The 23,166-nt window shown below is 41.1% G+C and overlaps 1 protein-coding gene and 1 long non-coding RNA gene across 2 annotated transcripts in view; one reads left to right on the top strand and one right to left on the bottom strand.

Moving 5' to 3' along the window:
• Positions 1-3,833, bottom strand: part of LOC131445151 (uncharacterized) — a 65,274-nt gene extending 61,441 nt beyond the window's left edge. Inside the window, exons 1-3 of the long non-coding RNA XR_009233812.1 lie at positions 3,672-3,833; positions 2,564-2,637; positions 1,823-1,936 (exon numbers count right to left, since the gene is read on the bottom strand). This is a non-coding gene — a long non-coding RNA (uncharacterized LOC131445151). The remainder of the gene's footprint in view (positions 1-1,822; positions 1,937-2,563; positions 2,638-3,671) is intronic.
• Positions 3,834-14,372: 10,539 nt separating this feature from the next.
• The window catches only part of spred1 (sprouty related EVH1 domain containing 1), a 28,670-nt gene continuing 19,876 nt past the window's right edge, over positions 14,373-23,166 (top strand). Inside the window, exon 1 of the mRNA XM_058614988.1 lies at positions 14,373-15,410. Within this exon, the coding sequence (XP_058470971.1) occupies positions 15,379-15,410 (32 nt within the window). The 5' untranslated portion in view covers positions 14,373-15,378. The remainder of the gene's footprint in view (positions 15,411-23,166) is intronic.

Genomic DNA, 23,166 nt, shown 5'->3' with positions numbered 1-23,166 from the left:
TCTGATGTTGCTTATGGATCTGGTTTTTATTAGAAAAAGCACAGGTATAACTGATCGCTGTAAAATAGGACAGTGTTACAGTGAACTCTGAACACTGAGCACACAAAATGGAACTCAGCCACTATTCATTTGATTATTTACACCAGGGAAATTCCTACTGTGGCCTGTCAAACGTCTTCCCTCAAATCCCTCAATTCCCTCAAAACTAAACCCACTCCTCCTCTGAGCAATACTGTGATGCTCTGTCTGAACATTCTAGATTGAATATGAACATGGCCATAACAATTACCTGGCTAATGGTAACCACAAAAGGAAGAATATGATGGACTGGGTAGTGTAGGATTTTTCTAGCAGTAGTGTAATAATCATGGATGCAAGCTGTCATTAACCATTAGAACACACCATTACTATGTTTAAACGTACAGTATATACAGAGGCTATAAGAATGTGCAATATAGAGTGTCTTATATCCTTTTTTTCAGCACAACCTGGCAATCTGATAAAAAATAATAATTTTGACTAACTCTATAAACACACCTGAGCAAAAAGTACTAAAAAAATGTTTAAAATCATATTGCATTTGTGAAATTTGGAAATACGTCACAGTTCAATGTTCACTTCTCTTGTTTTTATGAACAAAAAGAAAAACGGTCTAATTTTGTGACTTCTGCACAATTATTGGTACTTTATAATCGCTACTAAAAATGCAATATAAAATCAATCTCAACAACAGATAAGAAAATGCAGTTTTTAAAGCCTGATTTTGTGACCTATAAACACCCCCCCCCAGGATGTCCATATAAGGAGTTGTGTATTATTCCCACGGCAAATTACCATGGGTGCACCTGTGGGTTAAACCCCATAGAAGGAAGAGGAGAAATAAACTAAAGGATACTTTTGCACATCAACGTTGGTCAGTTACTGGAATCAAAACTTCACCTTAAATTCATGTCAAATCATTTTAGGAGAATGCACATTTAATCAATATTTAGGAAAATTCTGGATCAGGATCCGGATTAGAAATGGTTAATAATGAGGAAGAAGAAGAAGAATCACTGCTGTTGCATTACTGATAAATGCTTTTCTACAAGGAATTACAGGAAAAGGTAAACAAGAGTGCTCACGGTATATTCTGCAGAGTAATAACACCATGTAGCCTCTAAAACAAAAATAAAAAGAAACCTGAGAATTAAGGCAGAATTGTGTCCGCGGCTCAAACTTCAAAGAGGGCTCGCAGATAAGAGGCAGCGTTTAACAATCCTGTCTGCACCTCCTCTATAAATAACTCACCTGGATAGATTTTCCTCAACAGCCTCACTGAACGTTAATGACTGGTTACTCAGCTGGCATGTCGCCCCCCCCGCGCCCCGCTTAGCACCGAGGTTATGACGACGTTCAAACGAAACTCAACATGAGACTCACTCATCAGGCTGACAAAGTGCACTTGACTCTGGACGGGAAGTTGGGAGATGTTTGGCTCACTGCTGACGCCAGATGTTGATGCAGCGGACAAATGTTTTGCCAAGATGCCACAAACTGTCAGTATTGATGATGGAATTATGAATTCCTGAATGTGCGTCTGTGTGTGTGTGTCCTTGCACATTTAATTTAAACGTATGGCTTTTTTTTCTTTCTTTCAAGGGGGGTGTATTAAATGACAGTGACATTCATCCCTTCATGGCAACAGGATGAACACATCAGGGTGATCAAAGCACTGGTGACACGCCTTAAGGAGACAGACATATACTTTACATGTTTGGGTTTGGGGGGGTGGGGGGGTTGGTATCCATTGAACAATTAAAAAAAAAAAGTTTTCACTCACCATGTGCAAACATGTGCTTGTCTCTGATAATGTCATCTCTTCTCCCTTATTTCTATCTGTGTGTTGCTGCTACTGCATGTTGAAGGCTTTGCATCTCAGAGAGGATCCAGTAATCTGAATAAAAGCATAAAAAGCAGGGAAGTGGCACCCCAGAAAACACAATAAATACATATACACACACACACACATATATATATATATATATATATATATATATATATATATATATATATATATAAAGATGGAGCAAGACAAGGACAAAACTTGGTGTTGTGTGAGGTCAATAGGTGCAATAAGCAGCTGTCCCCTGGGATTAACCATCTATATATCTATCTATCTATCTATCTATCTAAGCTAGTCTAGAAAGGTTGATTACAAATGTGAAAGCGTGTTAAATCTACACGATGTCATTTTAAACAATTTAAAGATATTGCAGTGTTGAGTGCTCGGCTACCCAGTTCAATCGTGTCGTCACATGTCATTTTAGTACATTATTTGTAACATTGTATGTGTAAGTATTTCAATATTTCTTTCTTTTTTCTAAAGAGGCACTGTGAGGAGCACATCAAAAATGTGCTTTCTAACACTTTCTAAGTATTTGTGTTTGTTGATCAATTGAACTCGGAAGGACATTTGCACAACAATACATGTGAATGTATTCCTGTGAAAATGTCCAAAAAAGGAATAATAAATGAATACTATACATGATTGGAACGCCCACCAAAAAAAGAATAGACTCACTATGGATCTGGGAGTTGCTTTATAAATGAGTGACGGGTCTGCAGGTGTTGGCCTCCATCAGCTGACCTCCTCTCCTGCTTCACATCAATATCAGAAAGGAGAGGAAGGGGAAGAAGAGTGGAGCAGGATGAAGAATGTTTGAGGGACTTTTTTAAAAAATCATTATCGTTATTATTTGTACTTTTCTCTCTCTTTCTTTACTTTTAATACTCCTCTTGCACACTCACATATATCTTAGTGAGGACACTCATTGACATATTGCATTCCCTAGCCCCTTATCCTTACCTTAACCCACAGTCAAATGTGTTATGTGAAAAAAACCCAATATAATATAAAAGTGTTAGTTTTGATATGGACTGATAGATTGTTTACATCAGGGTTTCTCACTCCTGGTCCTAGGGAGCCACTGTCCTGCATATTTTAGGGGTTTCCCTGCTCCAACACACCTGATTCAAATGAAGCCTGATAACGAGCCATTTATTTGAATCAGGTGTGTTGGAGCAGGGAAACCCCTAAAACATGCAGGACAGTGGCTCCCCGGGACCAGGAGTGAGAAACCCTGGTTTACATTCGAAAAAATGTATATATGCTGTAAAATAACTCTAAATAAAAGAAACAGACAGTGCAGGACCACATGAAATTGATTGGGGGGGCCACAAGTGCCTCAAGGCTACAAGTTTGAGACTTCTGCACTAACCTAAACCCAGTTCTAACCCTAAAACCATGTCTTAACCATGGTAACCAATTTTCTTCTTCATATCTTTACATCCATACCACCATGTGTCAGTTCAGGGCAAATAAATGATTACTTTAGTAAAATATGGGTCAAATATGGTGCCGTCGCACCACATACTAGAGTATTCCTGTCAGGTAAACATGTTAGCTAACAAACAAACAAACAAACAAAAACAAAGTGAAGGCCTAGTTTCAACAGAGCTCATTTTATTAGGACTAGTCTGACTTCAGTAAACATTACCAGGACTGTGCCGAAAAGAAGCTGCACATGAAAAGAAGAAGAATTGAAGGCAACAACAGGTTAAACATGGAAAGAAAACTTATAAATTAAAACTTATATGACCCTGTGTTGCATTAGCATCGTTCTTCTTACCTTCCTGATGACGACACAGGTGTAAACAGTAATTCCATTCATCTTCTACCGCTTTATCCTGCTTTAAAATCCTCCATTTTAAGGTTGTCTTTCCGTTAAAGTTCCAGTATTTTGTCGTAAAATGCCCATCGGTTTGTAAAAGGTTTCACGGCCTTGTGCGACGCGTCGCGCGCTTCCCAGGTGGGTGTTCGGTTTGAATACTTGCGCGTGCGCGCGAGGCGGTGCACTTATTTATAAAGTTTAGTTGAGTTCATTTATTTATTTAAAAACAAAAGACAATTTAATACAAACACAAACTTGTCCATGTCTTGAATGAAAAGGCGCAGAAGGAAGAATAATCTTATTTACTCTGCCCCTTTATCCCAATGAATCAATTTGCATAGTGTATAAAACAAAATTACAATGACATACACAACATCAAACGAGAAAATAATGGTTTATTTGTTCAGGTTGTTCCATAGACTGAGTCCTTTCACAGAAATTCAACGTTCCATCAGTTTTGTCCTGTATCTCCCTTTTAATAAGTTATACTTGCTTTCTCTTTTTTCAAATCCTTTCTGGATGCTGATTGGTCAGGGTTTTTTATGAGCTTTGGACATCATTTGGAAAGTACTGTAATCTACTAATTAATACAATTTTAGCAGTTGTAATTGCAGAAATTGTTGATTTGTCCACTGATTATTTGTATTTTTGTAAAATTGACTGAGTGCATGTTTTACAAACATTTGCCCTAACTACAACACAGCAGGTGTGAATGTTTTGTAACCTATGACAATGTATGTATCAAAAAAATGTGCAATCCTCGTGCACATTACTCAGAATTTTAACTGTAAACACACTGTGCGAATTAGATAATGGAGGGATGGTATGCGAACACTGCCTACTAGTGGACATACTTGGAATTTCATTTGACCTTCCTTTTCAATTTCTTGCAAAAACACTGCATTATTATATGTGTGTGTTAAACACACTTTATACTTCTCTCACTGTAACATTTGCTCTCTGGTTTCAGCCATTTGATATAAAATAAACGACATATTTTATATGTATGACCTATTTTTAAAGTATGTATATTTTTTCAGTTGGAAATACATGGGCAAGTGGTTGAAACAAGTTGTTTGATTGATATTGTCATTACATTTGTTGACATTAGATTTAAAGAATTATATTGCAAACAATCCAGCAAACTATACGCATAAACAACCATGTTGTGTTGCCATGGATCAGACAAATACAAGCTCCTACTTTCAGCAGACACCAGAACATATTATCAATATCCACAAGGGGGTGCTAAAAACACGTACATCCTTTACAAAAATGTAAAATGCTTTGAAGCCAAAGCTCAAAAAGAGCAGACAGTAGAACCACAAGTCAGTAAAAATCAGTCAAACTTTGTTCCTTTCAAATAATTTCTCTTTTGAGTATTTTTTCTCTCTTGTTTTATATAGTCGTTTAGTCACACAGGAGAGAGACTCTAAAAGATAGAAATATTGAATAAAAACAATCAATAACAATTTAAAAGTGCACATGGATTCAACACTATGACCTGCGACTTGTTTAAAAAGTGATAGTTGATATAAAAGTAAGTAAGATAATACAATAATATATAATATATACAGGTAAGGTGTCTTTACAGACCTTTATCTGACCTTTGTTGAATGGCTTTGTTGCTTTTCCTCCCACTTTAACATAATACTCATTATGTGTTTATTCCAATGCGTTAAAGATCATTGTTTTGCCAAGAGTCTTGAGACTGCATCTATCTTTTCACTCAGTATCAGAATATACACACTTTCATGTCCATATCACAATCTATAAACAAAATCTCTGCTATTCCCTGTGTAGTCCCATATCAGCACACTCTCCCGCCTCCATGTTTCACAGTTGGCACACGACAGTCACTGTGGACGTCCTGGCCAGGTCCACACCCAACACGTTGGATCCCATCTGACCGAAACAAATTTATTTTGGTTTCATCTGACCAAAGAATGTGCTGCCAACATCCACCAGGCTTCTCTTTGTATTCTTTGGCAAAGTTCAATTTTGCCTTTTAGATGCAAACAACTCACACATATATACGGTCAATTTAGTGTATCCAAATGACCTAATCCCCAAATCTGCATGTTTTTGGACTCCGGGAGGAAGCCGGAGATCCCCAGAGAAAATCCACGCACACACATGGGGAGAACATGCAAACTCCAGGCAGAAAGGCCCTTGTTCTGACCTGGTCACGAACCTGCAAAGGCAAAAGTGCTAACCACTACACCAACCATGTAATACATCTTTGTGTGTTTGCCCTGTGATGGACTGGACTGCATTTGGAGGAACACTGCTTGCAATACCAATATCGCCCACGTGGTGGCAACACAGACCAGAAGTAGCACTGACAATGAACCAGTTCAAACTTCACCTAGCAACAAGGCTGTTGCTTGTTCATTCACACACCTACATGGTTACACGTGATGCCCCTCCACTTTCCCATGTGCAAACAATCCATCACAAGTGCATACAGGCACACACTGAGCTCAGGTACAATTACATACAGCGGTATAGGCCGACGGTTACACTATTCAATCTCACTCACACATGCACACACTAACAGAGTAGGCCTTTCTCTGCATGTACAAACAATAAACAATGGGATTTAAACCAACGAAAGTCATCAGAGGTTAGCAGAGCAGTAACAGTGTTAAGAGGAAACTGTGTCTGTGTGACACCAGGACTCGGTCATGCAGCCCAATGCTACTATCAGCCCATGTAAAACCACTTTTATTGTGAAAGGAAATGCTTTGATTTAGTTTGCAGGCCACAGTCAGAGTCAGTGTAAGATTTCTCCCACCACGTTGACCCGTCATCTCCAGCTTTCTTCAGCTCACCCTTACTCACATCCTCTATGTATTCTCCCCTCTTCCTTCCCTCTCCCTGTTCGAAATAAACACACAGACCTTGTTTATTTGTCCCACTTGAGAACAGAGTAAGAGATCAAAAAAAGCTATGCAAAAATCAATTGGCTCTGTAAGTCTCAAGACTGCCATGCAGTTAATTGACACTGAATGTGTGTTAAATGCACTATGTAGACTTTTCTTTTCTTCTTTTTTTTTTAAATAGTTTCCCTAAGAAGTTTCCCCTTTTTTTTGATGATGAATCTGCAGGGCACAACTGCAGTCTCCTTCTGTCTTAAAAAAATTAATTTTAAGGGACTTTTGACGGAAAGCATGTGATTGGTTTTGTGGTGCTGTCATGCCCGAGTGGCAAAATTTACAGAAACCAAGCAGCTGTGGTTTTTTGATAGTGCCCATGGGAATACAGATTCTTAAATTGACTCCTTTTTCTGGCCAAATCCATGCAAAACTCTTTTTTTGGGATGGGTGGGGGGGGGGGGGGTTCTCAATGAATTGAACTTCATCAAGATAGTGAAATTTGTCTGGACTCTGAAAAGCCATACCCGCTGCAGGAAACAGACTAATTACTCCTGATCAAATAAGGGCCCTAGTTTTCCAGTCTGCATGTGTGCTGGCGGGTGACAGACATATAAACCATAGTGGCCAACTTCCCCCCATACTTCCTAGACTCTTTAATTAACTCTTTGATCTGAGTGCTATGTAGTGAGCGCAGGCCAGAGGCAGCATGGAGGGCCAAGGAGAGAATGGATAGCATTTCATATGCAGCAGGAGGAGAGAGAATATGCTGACATGCACATGGTTATAACCTTATTCACCCTTTTGTTCGTGAGTGAACAACGTTTAAGTTCAACGCTTCGTTTACTGCAACATTGACTGAGTTTGTTTGCTGTATCATACAGTCACACAACATAGACCGTTCTCAGATGTTTAAAGGAGTCGAGGATTTTTGGGATTCAAGGGTCTTGAGGGGAAGGGGCAGCAGATCTGGCAAGTTTTAAAAGGAGCAGCGAGCTCGCTTTGTTGGTTGGAATTTGTAGCGCCATGGAACGACTTAATAACAATGCGTGAAGCAATGAAAATTACACCGCTCCTGCTCGAAAGGAAAAATTAATTGCTCTCAGGTTGCTCTCTTGAGAAGTTAGTTCATTCAAGCACATGTGTGCACACGCACACACACACGCACACACACACAGAGACACTCGTGTGTGGGCAGGAAAGCACTTCTAAACCCACCGACACACATACAGACGTACCCGTGCATGTGGAACCTTGGTTGTGAGCAGAACCAGGTGTGTGTATGTGTGTGTGTGTGTGTGTGTGTGTGTGCTGGTTCTCCTGTTTTGTGCAGTGGAGAGAAGAATAGGGCCTGGGCCACATTCCAGCCCTGCCTCCCTGGGTGAGAGACAGTATTCAGCATTCCTCTGCCTGCCTATCAGGCCAGGTGCATTCCAGAACAAACACACACACACACACACACACACACACACACACACACACAGAGTGATGGACATCTTTTGACAGATATCACACATAACGCACAATCACAAATGCGGCACACGTAGGACCACACATGCTAGCATTAAAAGGTAATCATAGGATAGTTGTGCGTGTGTGTGTGTGTGTGTGTACGCAGCCATATTACAAACATTCACTGGCTTTAATTTTCTTCATGTGTACATGTTGATAATAGGATGACGTCATCTGACTTAATTCTGTCTGTTAAAACATGATTAACATAAACATCTGTGGCCAATGCACACAAAGCACACACTGTACACGTTCCCTGCACACACAGCACAGTACATACTGTACATGTGTTACCTCACTCACATACATACAGTACACACACACACACACACACACACGTAGGACTCACGCCGAGACAAACTGGCATTGTCTGCTGTGTGCTGTGCTGCTGTGTGCTGCAGCCGTATGAAAAGATGCTCTCTTCCTCTTTAGTTCTTGTATGATTCAGTCATTTTTAATGCATGGATTTTTCTCTTTGGAGGAGGCTGATCTATTTAAAGAGCAGGGGTTGAATACACTGTGAATGTACAACCAGCCTCTTTTTGAAGTTCATACGGTGCTGCGATGCACTGTGAGTCACACATGACAGCAGAGACGTGGGTGGAGTGTGTGTGTGTGTGTGTGTGTGTGTGTGTCCATTCGTATCTTTCATTTATCAGGACATTCGCTTTGGTTCTTTTCTCTCTAGACTTGACAGGGATAAATCAGAAAAATCCCAGGTAGTTTGAGAACGTGACAGAACCCACCTCTCCTCGTGGGGTGATGTGGGCAAGTTAATTGGATAAAAGGAGTTGCTGGGAGACAAATGCAGGGAAAATGGGGAGGCTAGAAGGCTGAACTGGTGAGACTGAGAACAGGACCTTGTGTCAATGTTCTCCGTATGCAAAGTCAGTTTCACTTGCAGGCTTGATGAAATGTAAAGGCACATCAGCCCGAGAACAAAAGCCCCATTCAGTGTTAACGCGTCGCTTCCCTTCCTCACTATTCCAACATCAGACAGAGGAAAAGGTTGTTGGTTACAAGCTATGTCACAGGCACAAGACTCCATGCTTGACAAGCTCTGAATCAGACCATTAGTCTTTGGTATTCCTTCCTCACTGTTGTGCTTCCCCTATTCTCATCATACCAAATGCTATTCCTTAACTCCCTCCCTTTCGTCCCCTTTACATCCCCTGCTCATGTCTGCTGGTAGCACAAGCCAATTCCCAGCCTTCACCTACTCCCCCCCCCCCTCACCCCCTCAGCCCTCTTCTCATCCATTTCCATGTGGTGACTTTTCATCAGTGAAGTGCCTTCCTGGCCTGACTACCCCCATCCCACCTACTCCCTCCACCACTCACTGAATGGATGCAGCATGAAGGCGAGAGCAAGAGGGATAGAACTGTCCTTCCTTCCTCCTACAGGCGCCACCCCCTTGGCAGTCGCAGAAGTGGTACGTTCCAGAGCGAGGACTGCAGAAGTTGAGAGAACACATTGTTTCTAATCTGGTATTGTAGGGGTCACTTCCTGAATCGCGTGTCCATTCCCTGAGCCCCATCGCAGATCCCTCCTCTCTCCCCCCCCCCCCCCCCCCCTTGTGTGTCCATCTATTGGCCAAGTAGCCTTGGGCTTTTGGACAAATTATGTGCGTCCCCTTTTGTGTAGGAAAGCTTCAACATCTGAAAACAATCAAATAATCTGGGCACAATGCGTCTCTTCATGGAGGGGTGCTGGTGGTTCCCAGATGAGCGGGAGGATTAAGTGGAGGGGGCCATAGGGGGAGAAACAGAGAGGGATGGGAATGGGGTCTACACAGCTCAGGGTTGTGTGTGTGTGTGTGTGGGGGGGGGGGGGGGCAGCAACTTATTTATTTGATTTCCATCACAAAATGTGTGTATGTGTGGGTGACAGGATGTTTTGGAACAAGGGAGATATGTGAATATTCTCCCAACGAGTAATATGCGGACTCATGTCTTAGTCAGAGTTCTTCACTCCATGACTCCATCCTGGATGTGGAATGAAGACATAAAACAACACAGTGAAAATAAATCGTTGTCATAGGGGAAAAAAACAAAAAAAACAAGCGTTAAAACCTCTTTATTACCACTAAATATGTGTCACAGCATTAGGAGTTCTGGATAATACACACATTTGCTTGCTTCCTGGGTGTCAAATAAAAACATTATTATTATATTAAGTCATCTATCAGAACTTGAATGTCATCTGCACACATAATTTAGTGTACAACATCATGACATGTGTTTATATTGACTTATGTGCTGTTGTGTGTGGGTTTTTTTTGGCTGGCCTAGCAGCAGTTTTCATTTGTTTCTAGTATTTCTGCAAAACTACACTAACTGGTTGCGCTTGCAGAAGTCATGATAATGGTATTCTCAGCAAGAAAGAAAAGCATATTTTTTTTATATGCTTTGCTCAAACAAATATGTCAAAAACAATACTAAAATAGGACGACGGTCATAGAAAGAATGCGTTTCCTCTCCTGTGATCTTTACGGAAATGCACACAAAACACCTGCACATGCCCGCACATGCACACATACGTACACACTCGCAAACTTTTCCTTCTCCTGCATCCCCCATGCTGCTCCTTCTCATCCCCAAGAGAATGGTAAATAGTCATCTGTAACTTCCCCTCCAACATATTCATTAATCCCCTCTATCCTGTGGGGCTGGATGATGATTACAGGGAAGCCAACTGAAGCCGCCCAAATAAACACCCCTCAGGCAGCAACAAAGGCCTGTCCACCTCACCCTAAACACAGCTTCCCCAGCTAGATCAGGTTTCAATTAAGCCCACGCACAATACATAAACAATATGAAGTAACAGAGCCCCAAGCATTAAAAAAACTAACTGTGACTGAAACCAATTTAGTTTCCCATTTTTGTAGTTAAGACGTCAGTGACTGGTGCAAACTTTACTGTAAAGCAGATCTTGAAAACTAGCTGTAATCTAAACCAAACAGCAAAACTAGAGTGGAGGGAAAGACCGTCTTAGCCCCCAAAACATGGAACAACGCTATGTCATAAAAGCTGTTCAACATACAGTACGGTATGAAACCGAATCTCTCGTAAAGGTTTAGTAAATAACCACACATTTGGTTTGTGTTAACTCTCAGCTTAAGAATAGCACGTACGACGACCTCCAGTGTGTGTTTTTTTTGATGCTTGCATAGTTCACATTCTAGCCATTTACAGAACTTAGACAATTCCAGAGATGTGCCTCTCTCAAGGCTTTTGCAGCCTTTCCATTGAAACCAACATCCTTGTGCACGGTCACAAGACTCCCTCTTTAAGGTTGACACGCTTTACTCGGCCAGTTTACCACATCCACCTCTAATCTAAGACATTCTTGGAAGAAAACGGCTCCGTGTTTCTCGTGAGGATTCGCACAAAAGTTTACACCTTTAATTCCTTACTGGTCCTACACGGTAAGTAAGAAAGAGAAAGAGAGAACCAGTTCACGGAACATAGTCAAACATGCCTGAAGGCCCTCACACTTCCTTCCCCTCAAGCCACTACACCTTTTCTACTCACCACCCTACAATTAGCGTGCCTAAATGTTGCAGGCTTCCGAGGCAAGGCCCACACTAATCATAGGTATGCATTGTTGTGTTCAGCTGCCAGGACTTTAAAAATCAGCACCTCTTTTTTTTTTTAGGACACACCTCTTGGTCCTTTTTGCCAAGAGTCCACTGGTGTTGTCTGGTGGGTCACACGGTTTAAGTCTCTGCGGAAGCTTTACGTGTGTTTTTAAGAATGAGAGATGTCAAATTTTCGAAAAAAACACAAATGCCCTCAGAACCTAACCTTGGTTCAAGTAGCAAATCAAGATAAGGAAAGGAGGTAAGGAAAATACAAGGCAGAGGTTCCTTAGATCGGATTATTTACCAAGAGCGGGGATGAGCAACCTGGGATCTTTCTCCTTTGATGAGGTCTCTGCAGATCATATGGCAACAACTGCAAAGACACTGAACTTCCTCTCCACAGTTGCTGTATAAAGGAAAGCCTTCACTTCACTCTTGTGACCAGAGGCCGTCTGTGCTGCTGGGAGCTGGTGATCACGTCACCTGTGTTTTGAAGTCATCATCTGATAGTGATCGTAATCTAGCACAAAGAAAATATCCCCCACGCTATCTTGAATAAGTAGTTTTGTCCCACGCCGTGTTGAATATGGTGTTGTTGACCTGCAAAGAATCACAAAAGACTCCCAACACTTAAACTTGGTTACGGTAGCAGTTGGTTAGATTCTCGGCTACTCTAGCCTAGATGCCGGTGTGTCCTTGGGCCACTTAACCCCACATTGCTCCTGACGGCTGTGCCGCGAGTGTATGAATGGGTATGAACAATGATTGATAGATGGGTGAATGGAACTAGAAAGATAAACATGAACTAATTAAGGGTTCATTGAGTAACAACTTGTGTATTGCAAGTCTTAACTCATATTCCAAGTCAAAAATGAACAAACTCAAGTGGATTGACAAGTCAAATCCAAGAAGAATACTGAATATGTTTGTAAAACGAGCTTCGGTATTCATCTTCACTCATCCTCATGACCGTTAAGCAAGGCTACATTTGTGTTGGACTCGACTAAATGACACGTTCTTTATGCTGCACTTGCCCGATGGCAACGCAGGAATGCTGCCTTGTTTTCGCTCTGAAAAAGAATTGCAGTGACCCTGATTGCACTTAGCGAGGGAAGCCTCTGTTAGCCAAACATCCGGTTGCCGTGTTTAAGTACACTAGTGTTGTGTGCTGTGTGAAAAACACAGGAAATGCACTCGGGCCATCCACATTTGTGAGATGAGAAAGCAGGCTGACTTCCTGAACTCTGAATACTCTGAAGGATACAAACATGCTAGTGGGGAACTCCACGGTCACTGCCTTTCCTGCTCTACTTGAAAAGGGGGACATTTATTTTTAGATGAACATGATTACGATAGCGTCGGGCCTTTCAGAAATGCAAATAAGCGCAACATAACGCTCATATCAGAGTGACGTCAGTATCAGCGGTGAGAACAATACCGAGAAACTATTTGTCCTTCCTCTTCGGGAAGATACTTCAGACAAAAAAACCTATTCAAATACCAAAGGAAGTCTGCAATATATATGTCAGGGCTGTACATGTGAGGGTCCTGCATTCATGGGCTATTTATACTGTATAAAGTGACACAGAGGGATATTTTATATGGCTGCAGCATAAGGCTGTGGTACAGGCTGTAAGAAAGCCAGGGAAACACAAAGAAACTTCTCACACAACATGCTGTCACTATGACAACCAGGCAGAATCATTTAGCCTGATCTCTTGCCATTCCACACAGAACAGAAATCCAATAGCATTTAAGTCTTACACAACCACGCTACCGATTCGGGGGCTTTTAGCACATTTGCAAATAAGATTCATAGCAGCATATGTTGGTTTTGCTGACAACTTCTTGGACTCTTTTTTTATTTTTTATTTTGGAGGGTGCTCCAGCTGCCCAGAGAGAGTCTGGGGTGCAAGGTGGGGTCACTCTAACAGTCTGACTCCTGCTACTTGTGTTTTATTTTAGTCCCCTCTTCAACCAGATTTGCTACTGTTAGATGGAAACCCCTATTTGTGGCTCGGCGGTGATGAGGGTTAATCACATGTCTCATTTTTTATTTACCATTATAGGCTATTAGATTACTGAAACAATACCACACTCTGCCATTTCAAACTAGCCCTAAAATAGGTTACAGCTGTGTTTCATAAAATATCATTTTCTATATTGGCCCTCTTTCTCCCTCCTTCACTTTCTGCATATATAATTATAAATGTGTATGTGTTTAATAATAGCAATACCTCATTAAATATCAAATAGACTAAATAAATACACATCAATAATAAAAGATGGATTTTATATTTATATATAACATAAAAATACAGCATACATTGCTGAATTTTAATATCAAAACTATGAGGACAAGATTAATTATTTCAATAATAATAATAATAATAATGATAATTATAATAATAATGGAAAGATTTCTGATAGAAATACTATTTTGCCGGAGCTACATAAATCATGAAGGGGATCTGATGTAATTCCACGTGCTGCAGCGTTCATGCCTGTGTCCACAGTTACAGCAGTTTCTCACGTCTCACGTCAAAGATCTTAAAAAGTGTTTCGTGGGCGGGCGATCGCAGTTAAAGTACGTGATGAAAACGAGAGAATTTGTTAATGGCCGAGTATCTGTGTGTGTGTGTGTGTGTGTGTGTGTATGTATCAGCTCTAGTCCTTCCTCCAGATTATTTTCTACTTTGCGTGCTATCACACAGACGCTTCCCTCTTGTATCAATGCGTGATTGAAGGGAAACTTCTTTTGGGAAGTGCGTGGAACTACTTTTGGTCGACTTTGGAGCGAAAACGCTCATATCTTCTCGCACACGGCTTCATGGAAACGTGATTTAACATAATGTGCGTGTCCGTCTTCAACGACATGCAGTAAACAGTGTGCGGGCTGGTCATTTTTTATTCCAAGAGTGTTATGTTTTTGGTTTTTACTACGTCGCGGAAGGATCTAATTTTCTCAAGCGAGGGTCGACACATCCGCCCAGTTTTCCGATGTTTCATTCCCCCCCGAATTGAAAATGGAGTTCGATTAAAGCAGATGCCCCACAACTTCTCAAGGAAATTTCCAGTCTGGCTGTTTTTACTTTGACCGCCAGTGTTCGTGTTGAAAGCAGTTGGACCTTTTCGGGGGGCTTTGGATGCCTTTACTGCAGAGTCCTCGGACACGTTGACGGAGCAACGCCGCACACAGCGCTTTTTCAAGTGTTGTACTGGACCTGAAGTTGGCGAATGGATGCTCGACAGCCAGCCATAAATAACCTGCCAAACCACACAGTCTGCAGCCGTCCCTGCGTGTTTTGAGGATCTAAACGCATTTTTACGCGCAAAGCGAGGATCTGTGTTTGTCGAGGGAGAGGACGATGCGGATGATGGCCCATTTGTTGTGGTCGGATTTTACTTCCAGGGAGGATAAAATGAATCAACGGTTGTCATTCCTCCTCCTCCTCGCGATTTAACGTTAGTTCCAGTCGCCAGCAAAGCTAACGTTAAGCTAGCTCCCCACTTGGTTTTCACATGGACGCTTATTGAGTCAGGTTTATACCCCGTTGTACGTCGTCTGCTTACCATCCCGGACAGAGGTTTATTTCTACATGTGAAGGAAAATGGTGATATTTGTGGTATTTTATCCCGCCGTCACTGCGTTGTCGATGCTATTGCTAGGATTTGGATCCCCGTGAGGAAAAAAATGAGTGAAGATTCAACAAATCCAAACAACGAGTGAGTATTGTGTTTTGTTCTTTAAATTCATATATCTTCGTTCCGCCATATACATGTACAACACTCCTGTACAATAATAGCTTCTTAAATATTTTTGGGCACTAGCACACGCTTTACTCGGGGGTAATGTACTATTACCACGGCTCCCAATGACATTTCTATAACCGCAGATTTACTCACATTAGCTTATATCAACTGTAAGATTACAATCGCTTTATTTGGCCACCTTTGTGGGCTAAGACAAAGGGTCAGTATGGATTATTGCAGTTTAAGTTAAAGAGGAACACTGTCTCTGACAAGCAATGACATAAGGCCCATAGTAAAAATTAAGTCCCATCCTTAATAATTCTAAACTCACAATTTATCTATGTACAGCGTGTGTGGTGTCTTTTGTTGTTTTGATGACAGCCTTTGTGTGATTATATTAATTGGGAACACATGTGTATGTAAATGGTTTATTATGGCCGTGTAGCTAATTGGTAGTTAACAAGTGGTGTTACTATAAGTAGACATATACATATCAACAATACGACAGTCTTTATATAATTCCCTGTGCTTTTAACTGAAGCACATCATGATCCTATAGCGTTACATTGAACACCTAGATTTATGTGTAACTGTCCGCCATGATTTCCCGAGCATAATCATCGATTCAAATCGTGCAGCTTTCGTCTGTGTCTCAGTCCGAGCCTTTCATTTCTCCATGTATTCAAACGTTCGAGCCGATTGCTGCAATGTCAGCGTTGAAAAGCTGAAGATGCCATTTTTTTTTTCTCAATCACACTCATTTACATATCACAATCTCCATTCATAAAAAAAGCGCTAAAAAGGCGTCGCGTTCACACCCAAATCCCCACAATCCGCGGATGTCGTGTTAAATCTGCGTGTGAGGTGTGTTTGTGCACGTCGCGCCCATTTTTAAGTCGCATTTTGGTATTGTTTCAATGGGCCGATCCCTTGTGAGCGCTTGTTGACAGTCAGTGAGAAATATCTGCTTCGGGAGGTGCTGCGGTCACATGATCCCCCTCCATTCATAAAGTACCTGCCTGCCCATTCACAGCACTGTACACTGTTTCGCATTGCACCGCCGAGCACACAATGTATTTCCTGCGTTTCCTGCACAAAAAAAGCGTCACATGTAAACACCAGCTCTCGTCTGTCATTCATGTCGTTTTATTTGACGTCAGCGCCGAACATGTTTCATTTTAACGACGCTTCTTCACTATGCAGAGGATACTCTTTGTTAATGTATTTGTCACAGAGGAAGTCATATGGCCTGTTCGGCCATTTACTGTGTCATGGTCTAATGTTTTTAACACACCCATGTTTTTCCCCTAGTCTATCTCATCTGGCCTTTAGAAGGTAGATTGATATTATAGATGGAGGGTTTGTCCTTGAACTACACTTCTGTTTTTTTAGGTCACATGTTGCATGTGTTTCCCACCAAACTGATGAGAATTAAGCGATTAGGCATATGTTGGTGATGTATTGTATTTAGTGGAAATCATCTGATCTGACTGTGTCATCAATCATGATTCACCTTGAGTTTTGTATTAACTTGGCACATTTCATGCTAGTAGGTAGTGTGACATGACACCTCTGTTTTGTGTTATCATTCTAGCACATTTTTTCCATGTGTTAACCACCAGTGAGATGAAGCGCAGTTAAATCAAATCATTCTTAATTGCATGGGACTCCCTACAATAACCTCATAGATTCCTCCAGGCCCTAAGGCCCTACTTTATGAAGTACAGCCACTAGGTGGCTTTCCATCTGGCCGTCTATATACGCATTTATGATTAGCAGAAACGCGGAAATTGGAAATATTGTTCTAGTTTTTATGCTTCAGGCTGGTGGAAAAATTGGAGTAATTGCTAAAAGGCACATGCAAATGTGTGAGATGGAAACCGATGCAGTGAATAAAAGAAAATATTTAGAAATCTTGTAACTGAAATGTCCGTCCAGCTTCCGCATTTTGCTGCGCAGGATACAGCAGGCAAGAGAAGGTATGTGTGGACTGATGAGGAAACCACAAGACTCCTCGACCTTGTCAACTCCCCAAAGCAAATATTACTACGGTAATGAATTGTAGTTGCAACAAATATCAACAGCGATTGTCACTCTTTATTTATGTCATCAAGTTGCGTGCTGTTGTCCTTTGGTGGTGTCAAAGACTTTTTGCCACTCACTGCTAACTAACTCCCAATATTCCCTCTATTCTCTTTTGATATGCTTAAAAATTGGTCAAAATTTGTGATGCATTTAGTGGAAACCAGGCAACTGGCTACACCTTATCTAACCAAGCTGCTGTGTCACACGCATCATGGTTATGGTTAACATTATATAAAGTCATCTAAACATTTGTTACTCTGTCTCTCTGTGAGAAGCAAAACTCAAAAAAGTAAATTTTCTGGGGTGTAGGGTCCTACAAGTCTGAATGCTTTTAATTAACCTTGCAAGATATAGGGGAGAATATTGATGCTGTCAGACTGAGCGGCCTTGTTTGTGCTCTTTGAATGCTTCCTCTAGTTATATTATTCATAATAATAATAATAATAATGAAATGAGCAGAATACTAAGCATTGTCTGAGCCATTGCTGAAAAGAACATACACAAAAGTCTTGTTTAATGTTTTAAGCAGCAAAAATGTTACTCTGTCTTCCATTGATAAGGCAGTACATTGTTGAGTGGCTTGTTACGTCTAGTAATTCATTTTATTTAGAAAAAAAGGTCTGCGTAAACGCTGGTCTTATTTAAGGATATTTTGTGCTCGCTCTCTTGTAGCCTGCACTGTAAACATCATTTTAATTAAAAAATCTTGACATGGTCCTTAAGTGGTTATGTCTGAATGATGGGTGGTAAACCAAGCTGGTGCGCACACAGCACACCCTTTGCTGAGAACATGTTACTTGGCGTTATGTTCACAAGGCTGAAATGACAAGAAGGCACATAAAGCCTTGTCAGATTTTGGTTTGCATCTGCAGTCGGTGTCAATTCTGCTGACAAAGATTATGGTCATGCTGGGAGAAGTGGGAGATTTATGAAAGTCTGTGAAAGCCCCCTATTTGTGTCATGTCTATCGAATACGTCTATCAAAACCAATGTAATGTTTTTGGTACTCCTTATATAGTCACATGCACACACACAAAAAAAAGTTTTTGTTTTGTTTTTGCTTCTTTTGTCTTCATGTTTTGTTTGCATGTGGCTACTTTCTGAATTAGTCAGTTGCCTCTCTACTCCACTGAATATGCACAGGGTACGACCTCATTGTTTTAGATTCCTGCAGTTCTGTGGTATTTTCAGTTGCCAGTCAGGTGACCCTAGTGATCCCACTCTCTGTGTCCTCTTCCTATCTGTGTGATTGATTTGACAGCTCAGCGTTTTATCTGCCAATGCGGGTGTCATGATCTTATCACCTGAGGGAGGGCTGTTTCGCACATCCATTCCTGTTGGAGAGCTTTCCAAACACATTCCTCCTAAACAGCCCCCATCACGTCCTGAAACGACAAAGAGAGACGGCTACTTCAGCTGTTAGGGCGAGTGCTTTATGGCCTGGTTAATTGCCTATATCCTGTGGCCCTTATGTTAAGCTAAATAATTTCCTGGACCTTTTTATAGATTGTATTATTTGGTGTTACTGCCAGTCGTTTACCATGACCTCTGCGAACACTAAGCTATACTAGCTTGCCAAGTCTAAGCCCTACACACATTTAAACTTTGATCAAGTCTGCTGAACTGAACACGTCTTTGGTTTTGCTTCTGTATTATTTTGGGGAAGTGTTGCTTGTGACTACAGTGGTTTACAGAGGCTAGTAAAATGTTATTTGACAATATACTTGAGAGCACATGGAACAGCGTGTTACTTTACTGGTTGCTCAACACATTAAATTACACTTGGTCGAGATTTAAGATAAAAATGTAGTACACTGAAGAAATTAATGTGTCTCCATGTTAAGGCTCCTTCATATTTTTTCTTTTACTTGGGGTGAAGTTGTATAATCCTGAAAGTTATTTTGTATATAGAATATTTGTGCTGCAGCATCTACAGTTAGAAGTTGTCATTTTGGTTGTCTGATTAACGACAGTGATCCTATGTATATCCAACGGGTTTGGACTGTCTGCTACTGAGACAACAACAAACAGAACAGGCCCCATATAGTGGTGAAATGTTCCTTTCCCATGCCCAGTTTTGGGTCTGGATTCTGTGTATTTTAAACCTGAGCCACTTCCCTCTTATAATTTTCATTTCCTCTTCAAGTATTTTTGGGGCATGCATAAATTGGTATAAATGTCAGCAGTGTATTTTCAGATTATTTCAGACTAATTCTCTTATTTTCAAGACAAAACAAAACTTGGATGTAAAGTGTGCATGTCAGCTGTTGAGTCTACACCTAAAAGACCTTTTTTTTCCCCCCATGCGTCTCCACATCTAGATAGCAATGCTTATCTTTATATCTTTGTCAAGGAGGGGGGTCTCTGATGTTCACAGACCATATCTCAATGTCTTTAAGAAGTGCTTTTAGCACCAAGTGTCTGAATTATGGATATTGTTTTCAGTTGTGCTGCATGCGGGAGCATGAACGTTGGGCCTTGTTGTGAGCTCTTTGCTGCAGCTGGGCCGAGATGGTTCTTTCCTGCAAGGCAACAGACATAAAAGGGCACAGATGTAAATCCTAAACCTTGTGTCTTTGATTGAGTTTCCAAAGGCTTTGAAAACAGGAAGGGGTTTCTGTGTGCGCGTCTTGTGCACACACACACACTCGTGTGTTTATTTCACTGAGAACATTTGGTGTGTGTATGTGTTTCTGGGAGCGATGGGCCTGCGTCCTAGATAACGAAATCTAAGCTAACATAACTGTATATAATCAAAGTAGTCACATTTTCAAATGATTTTAAATTGGAGGTGAGAACATGTAGTCAGATTGTGTCCTATTTATTATAAGTTATATTTAGAACACAGACGTTGCGTTTATTATTTGTGTTAAAGTGTTTCTTTATTCCTCTTATTCTGAGAGGTTCAGTAGAGAACCAATGAATCAAATTGATTTTCAAAATGGTCTAATGGGTTGGTTTTTAACATTTATGGTAGTAGTGATTATAATACATTTTTTCTGAACAAGAGTACATGCTGTGATGGTTAATAACTTCTCATAGGAGTTTCTCTGAACATCTATGGGCCTTCATCATGGTCTGGTGGTTTGTCCTTCCAAGTTTCTCCTGAGGTGAATTGATAGTTTCACTCACAGCTAGACGGCTGCCATGTCCCCTCAGTTTCCTGTTTCTCCCTTGGTTTCAGAGTAACTTTTACAAGTAGAGGCTCGGGTCCCTGGGGACTACTTTGACATCAAAGCAAACCAAACACACCGCAGCAGTTTAAATTTGTGGTTTCTTTTTTTTTTTTTGGTAATGGCAAGCAAAGGGTTTTAATTTTCCAAATGCTTGTGGTTTAAATTAAGATCATCTCAATATGTTGCTTTGATTGATGCTTGAGAATAGTTTTCTGGCATTTGATAGCCATATGGGATTCTTTTGATTTATAGTACCACAGTGCAGCGGCACCTAGAACATTGTTGTTAGGGTTGCAGGCCCAATCCAGTAATGGAGGGGTTGGTTAGAAAATCAATGTTAGAAACCATGTCTGAATGAGGAGTTTTGACATCCATTTACTGATTTAGGTCCGTCTTTGAATTGCACGACAGGCTAATTTGACACACTAAATGTTATCTGTAACGGTTGCTCCTAGGGCTGCAACAACTAATCCATGTATAGATTATTAATCGACAACTAAATTACTCTGCAACAATGTTTGATGATCAAAGTTTTTTTGGTTTATTTTTAGAAATCATTCCAACGGAATAATTTTGATTTGTGGTCAAAACAAGACATTTGAAAGCATCTGGGAAATAACGATTAACATGTTTCAACATTTTCTGACATGGTATGGACCAAACAAATAAGCGATTAATCAATTAAATAATGGACAGATGAATCGATTATGAAAATAATTGTACGTTTCAGCCCTAGATGCCACCAGAATTGAATCTGATCGGTTAATTTGCCAACGTAGTAGGTTGTATTTCTGGGAAAGGATGGTGGTCAATTTTGAAGTGTAGATTTGTTGCGTGGCGCGGCAGTACAGTAATCTTTTTTTTTTTTTTTTGTCCCTGAGTCATTTGGTAGTTAAGCTGAATGTTATTGTGGGGAGTGATGACTCACCAGCAGCCTGAGGTGTTGAGAGGAGATAGGGCAAATTTCTCTTTCACTTCTTTCTATAGCCAGCATAATAGTTTTCACTGCATCTAATGTACCAGACTTGTGAAGCTGGCTTGGTGTTTCTTTAGGCATTGTCCTATTAGTGGTCCTGTTTTTTATTAATGGCTGCAAACAGACAGCCCTCTTAAAAGCATCTTGTTCTGGAGCCATGTCATAATTGCACTGCATCCATGTTAGGTCACATTGGAGTTTGTTTTGGGCAAGTCTGTGCTCTTGAGTTTGCCACTGGTTATTTAGGGGATTTGAACCGTGGCTAATTGGCCTGCTAGTTTGCACCGTTCAGATTAGATGCACTGTTGGAATTGATGATCGAGTCCCAGATTGCATGTTATTTATTTCCTCAATGAGGCGTGATCACAGTAGAGGAAACTGCACCACTTTATCCTCTTAACTTCAAGTTACCATTTGTGAGTGTAAGGCTTTTAAAGAGTGGAATATTTTTGGTGGTTTGCAATTTTATGAATATTATACTATGATTATGTTTCTGCTTCATCACATCTGCACGCCCTGGACTCATGTCAGTCCTCAGCCAAGTTGATCTAGTGATCAAATACACCAAGAGTTATCATGTTTTTGGTCAGGCTAAAGCTGATAAGGAATTGTCAAAGTATCATATTTTATCCATGAGAACAGGTGTTGAATATAACCACCCATTTAAGTAAGCAAAGCGAATGTGTCACACTCAGAGTAGCTTTTCACACCATCCTCCATTCCCCCCCCTGCTTTCCCTGTGATTGCTTTCCTTTGCGAGGATAATCTATAGAATCGGATTGGGATAAGTAGCTTGTGTTTATTTTCCCAATGATATTTTAATGATTCCTCCCTCAAAAGTCCTGCAAGCCAAAGTGGTCTAGTGGAGCTTGACCGAACTTGACAGCCTTCCTCCGGTTTTGATACAGGGGAGAGATGGGGAGGAAAAGGGTAGGGGGAACTTTCTCCCCTTTTCTGATGCTAATGAAAGAAGGAATGGTTTTCTAGCTTTTAGCTTGCAGAGTGTGTCTCCCCTGCAGCATGCTCCGCTGCCTGGACATTGTGGGAGGACAAAACTCCAGGCCCGGGATCCAATAACGTGAAATTTCAGCAGAGAAGCGGCCATTGTGTAGCGAGAGGCAGCCAAGGAGGGGTTGGGTAGAGCGGGAGACGGAGTGGAGGAGAGGGAGGGTGACTTGGCTAGCACCCAGGGCTCAGGCCACATCCTTTCTCCCTGTACTCTTCTCATGTACTCCTCCTCTTCCTTGTCCTCCTTCCCTTCTTTGCCCCCCCCGTCTTTCTTTCAAATCCCCCTCCCAATATTCCTCCACTCCACTCTTCTTTAGGGTTGGAAGCCCAAGGCTGAGGCAGGAGCAAAGCATGATGGCATGCTGTAGCCCAATGAGCCATGGGCCGCAGCAGCAGACAAATGGCCACTTTGTCCACTTAGGAAATGGTTGTCCTAGGATCCCCCTTCTCCACCTCACACTGGAGCAGCCAGCCTCCAGGCTCC

The sequence above is a fragment of the Solea solea genome, chromosome 18 (assembly GCF_958295425.1).
Source record: "Solea solea chromosome 18, fSolSol10.1, whole genome shotgun sequence".
NCBI classification, from domain to species: Eukaryota; Metazoa; Chordata; class Actinopteri; order Pleuronectiformes; family Soleidae; genus Solea; species Solea solea.
The sequence above is the reverse complement of the archived record's forward strand: the minus strand, read 5'-3'. Positions and strand labels throughout refer to the sequence as shown.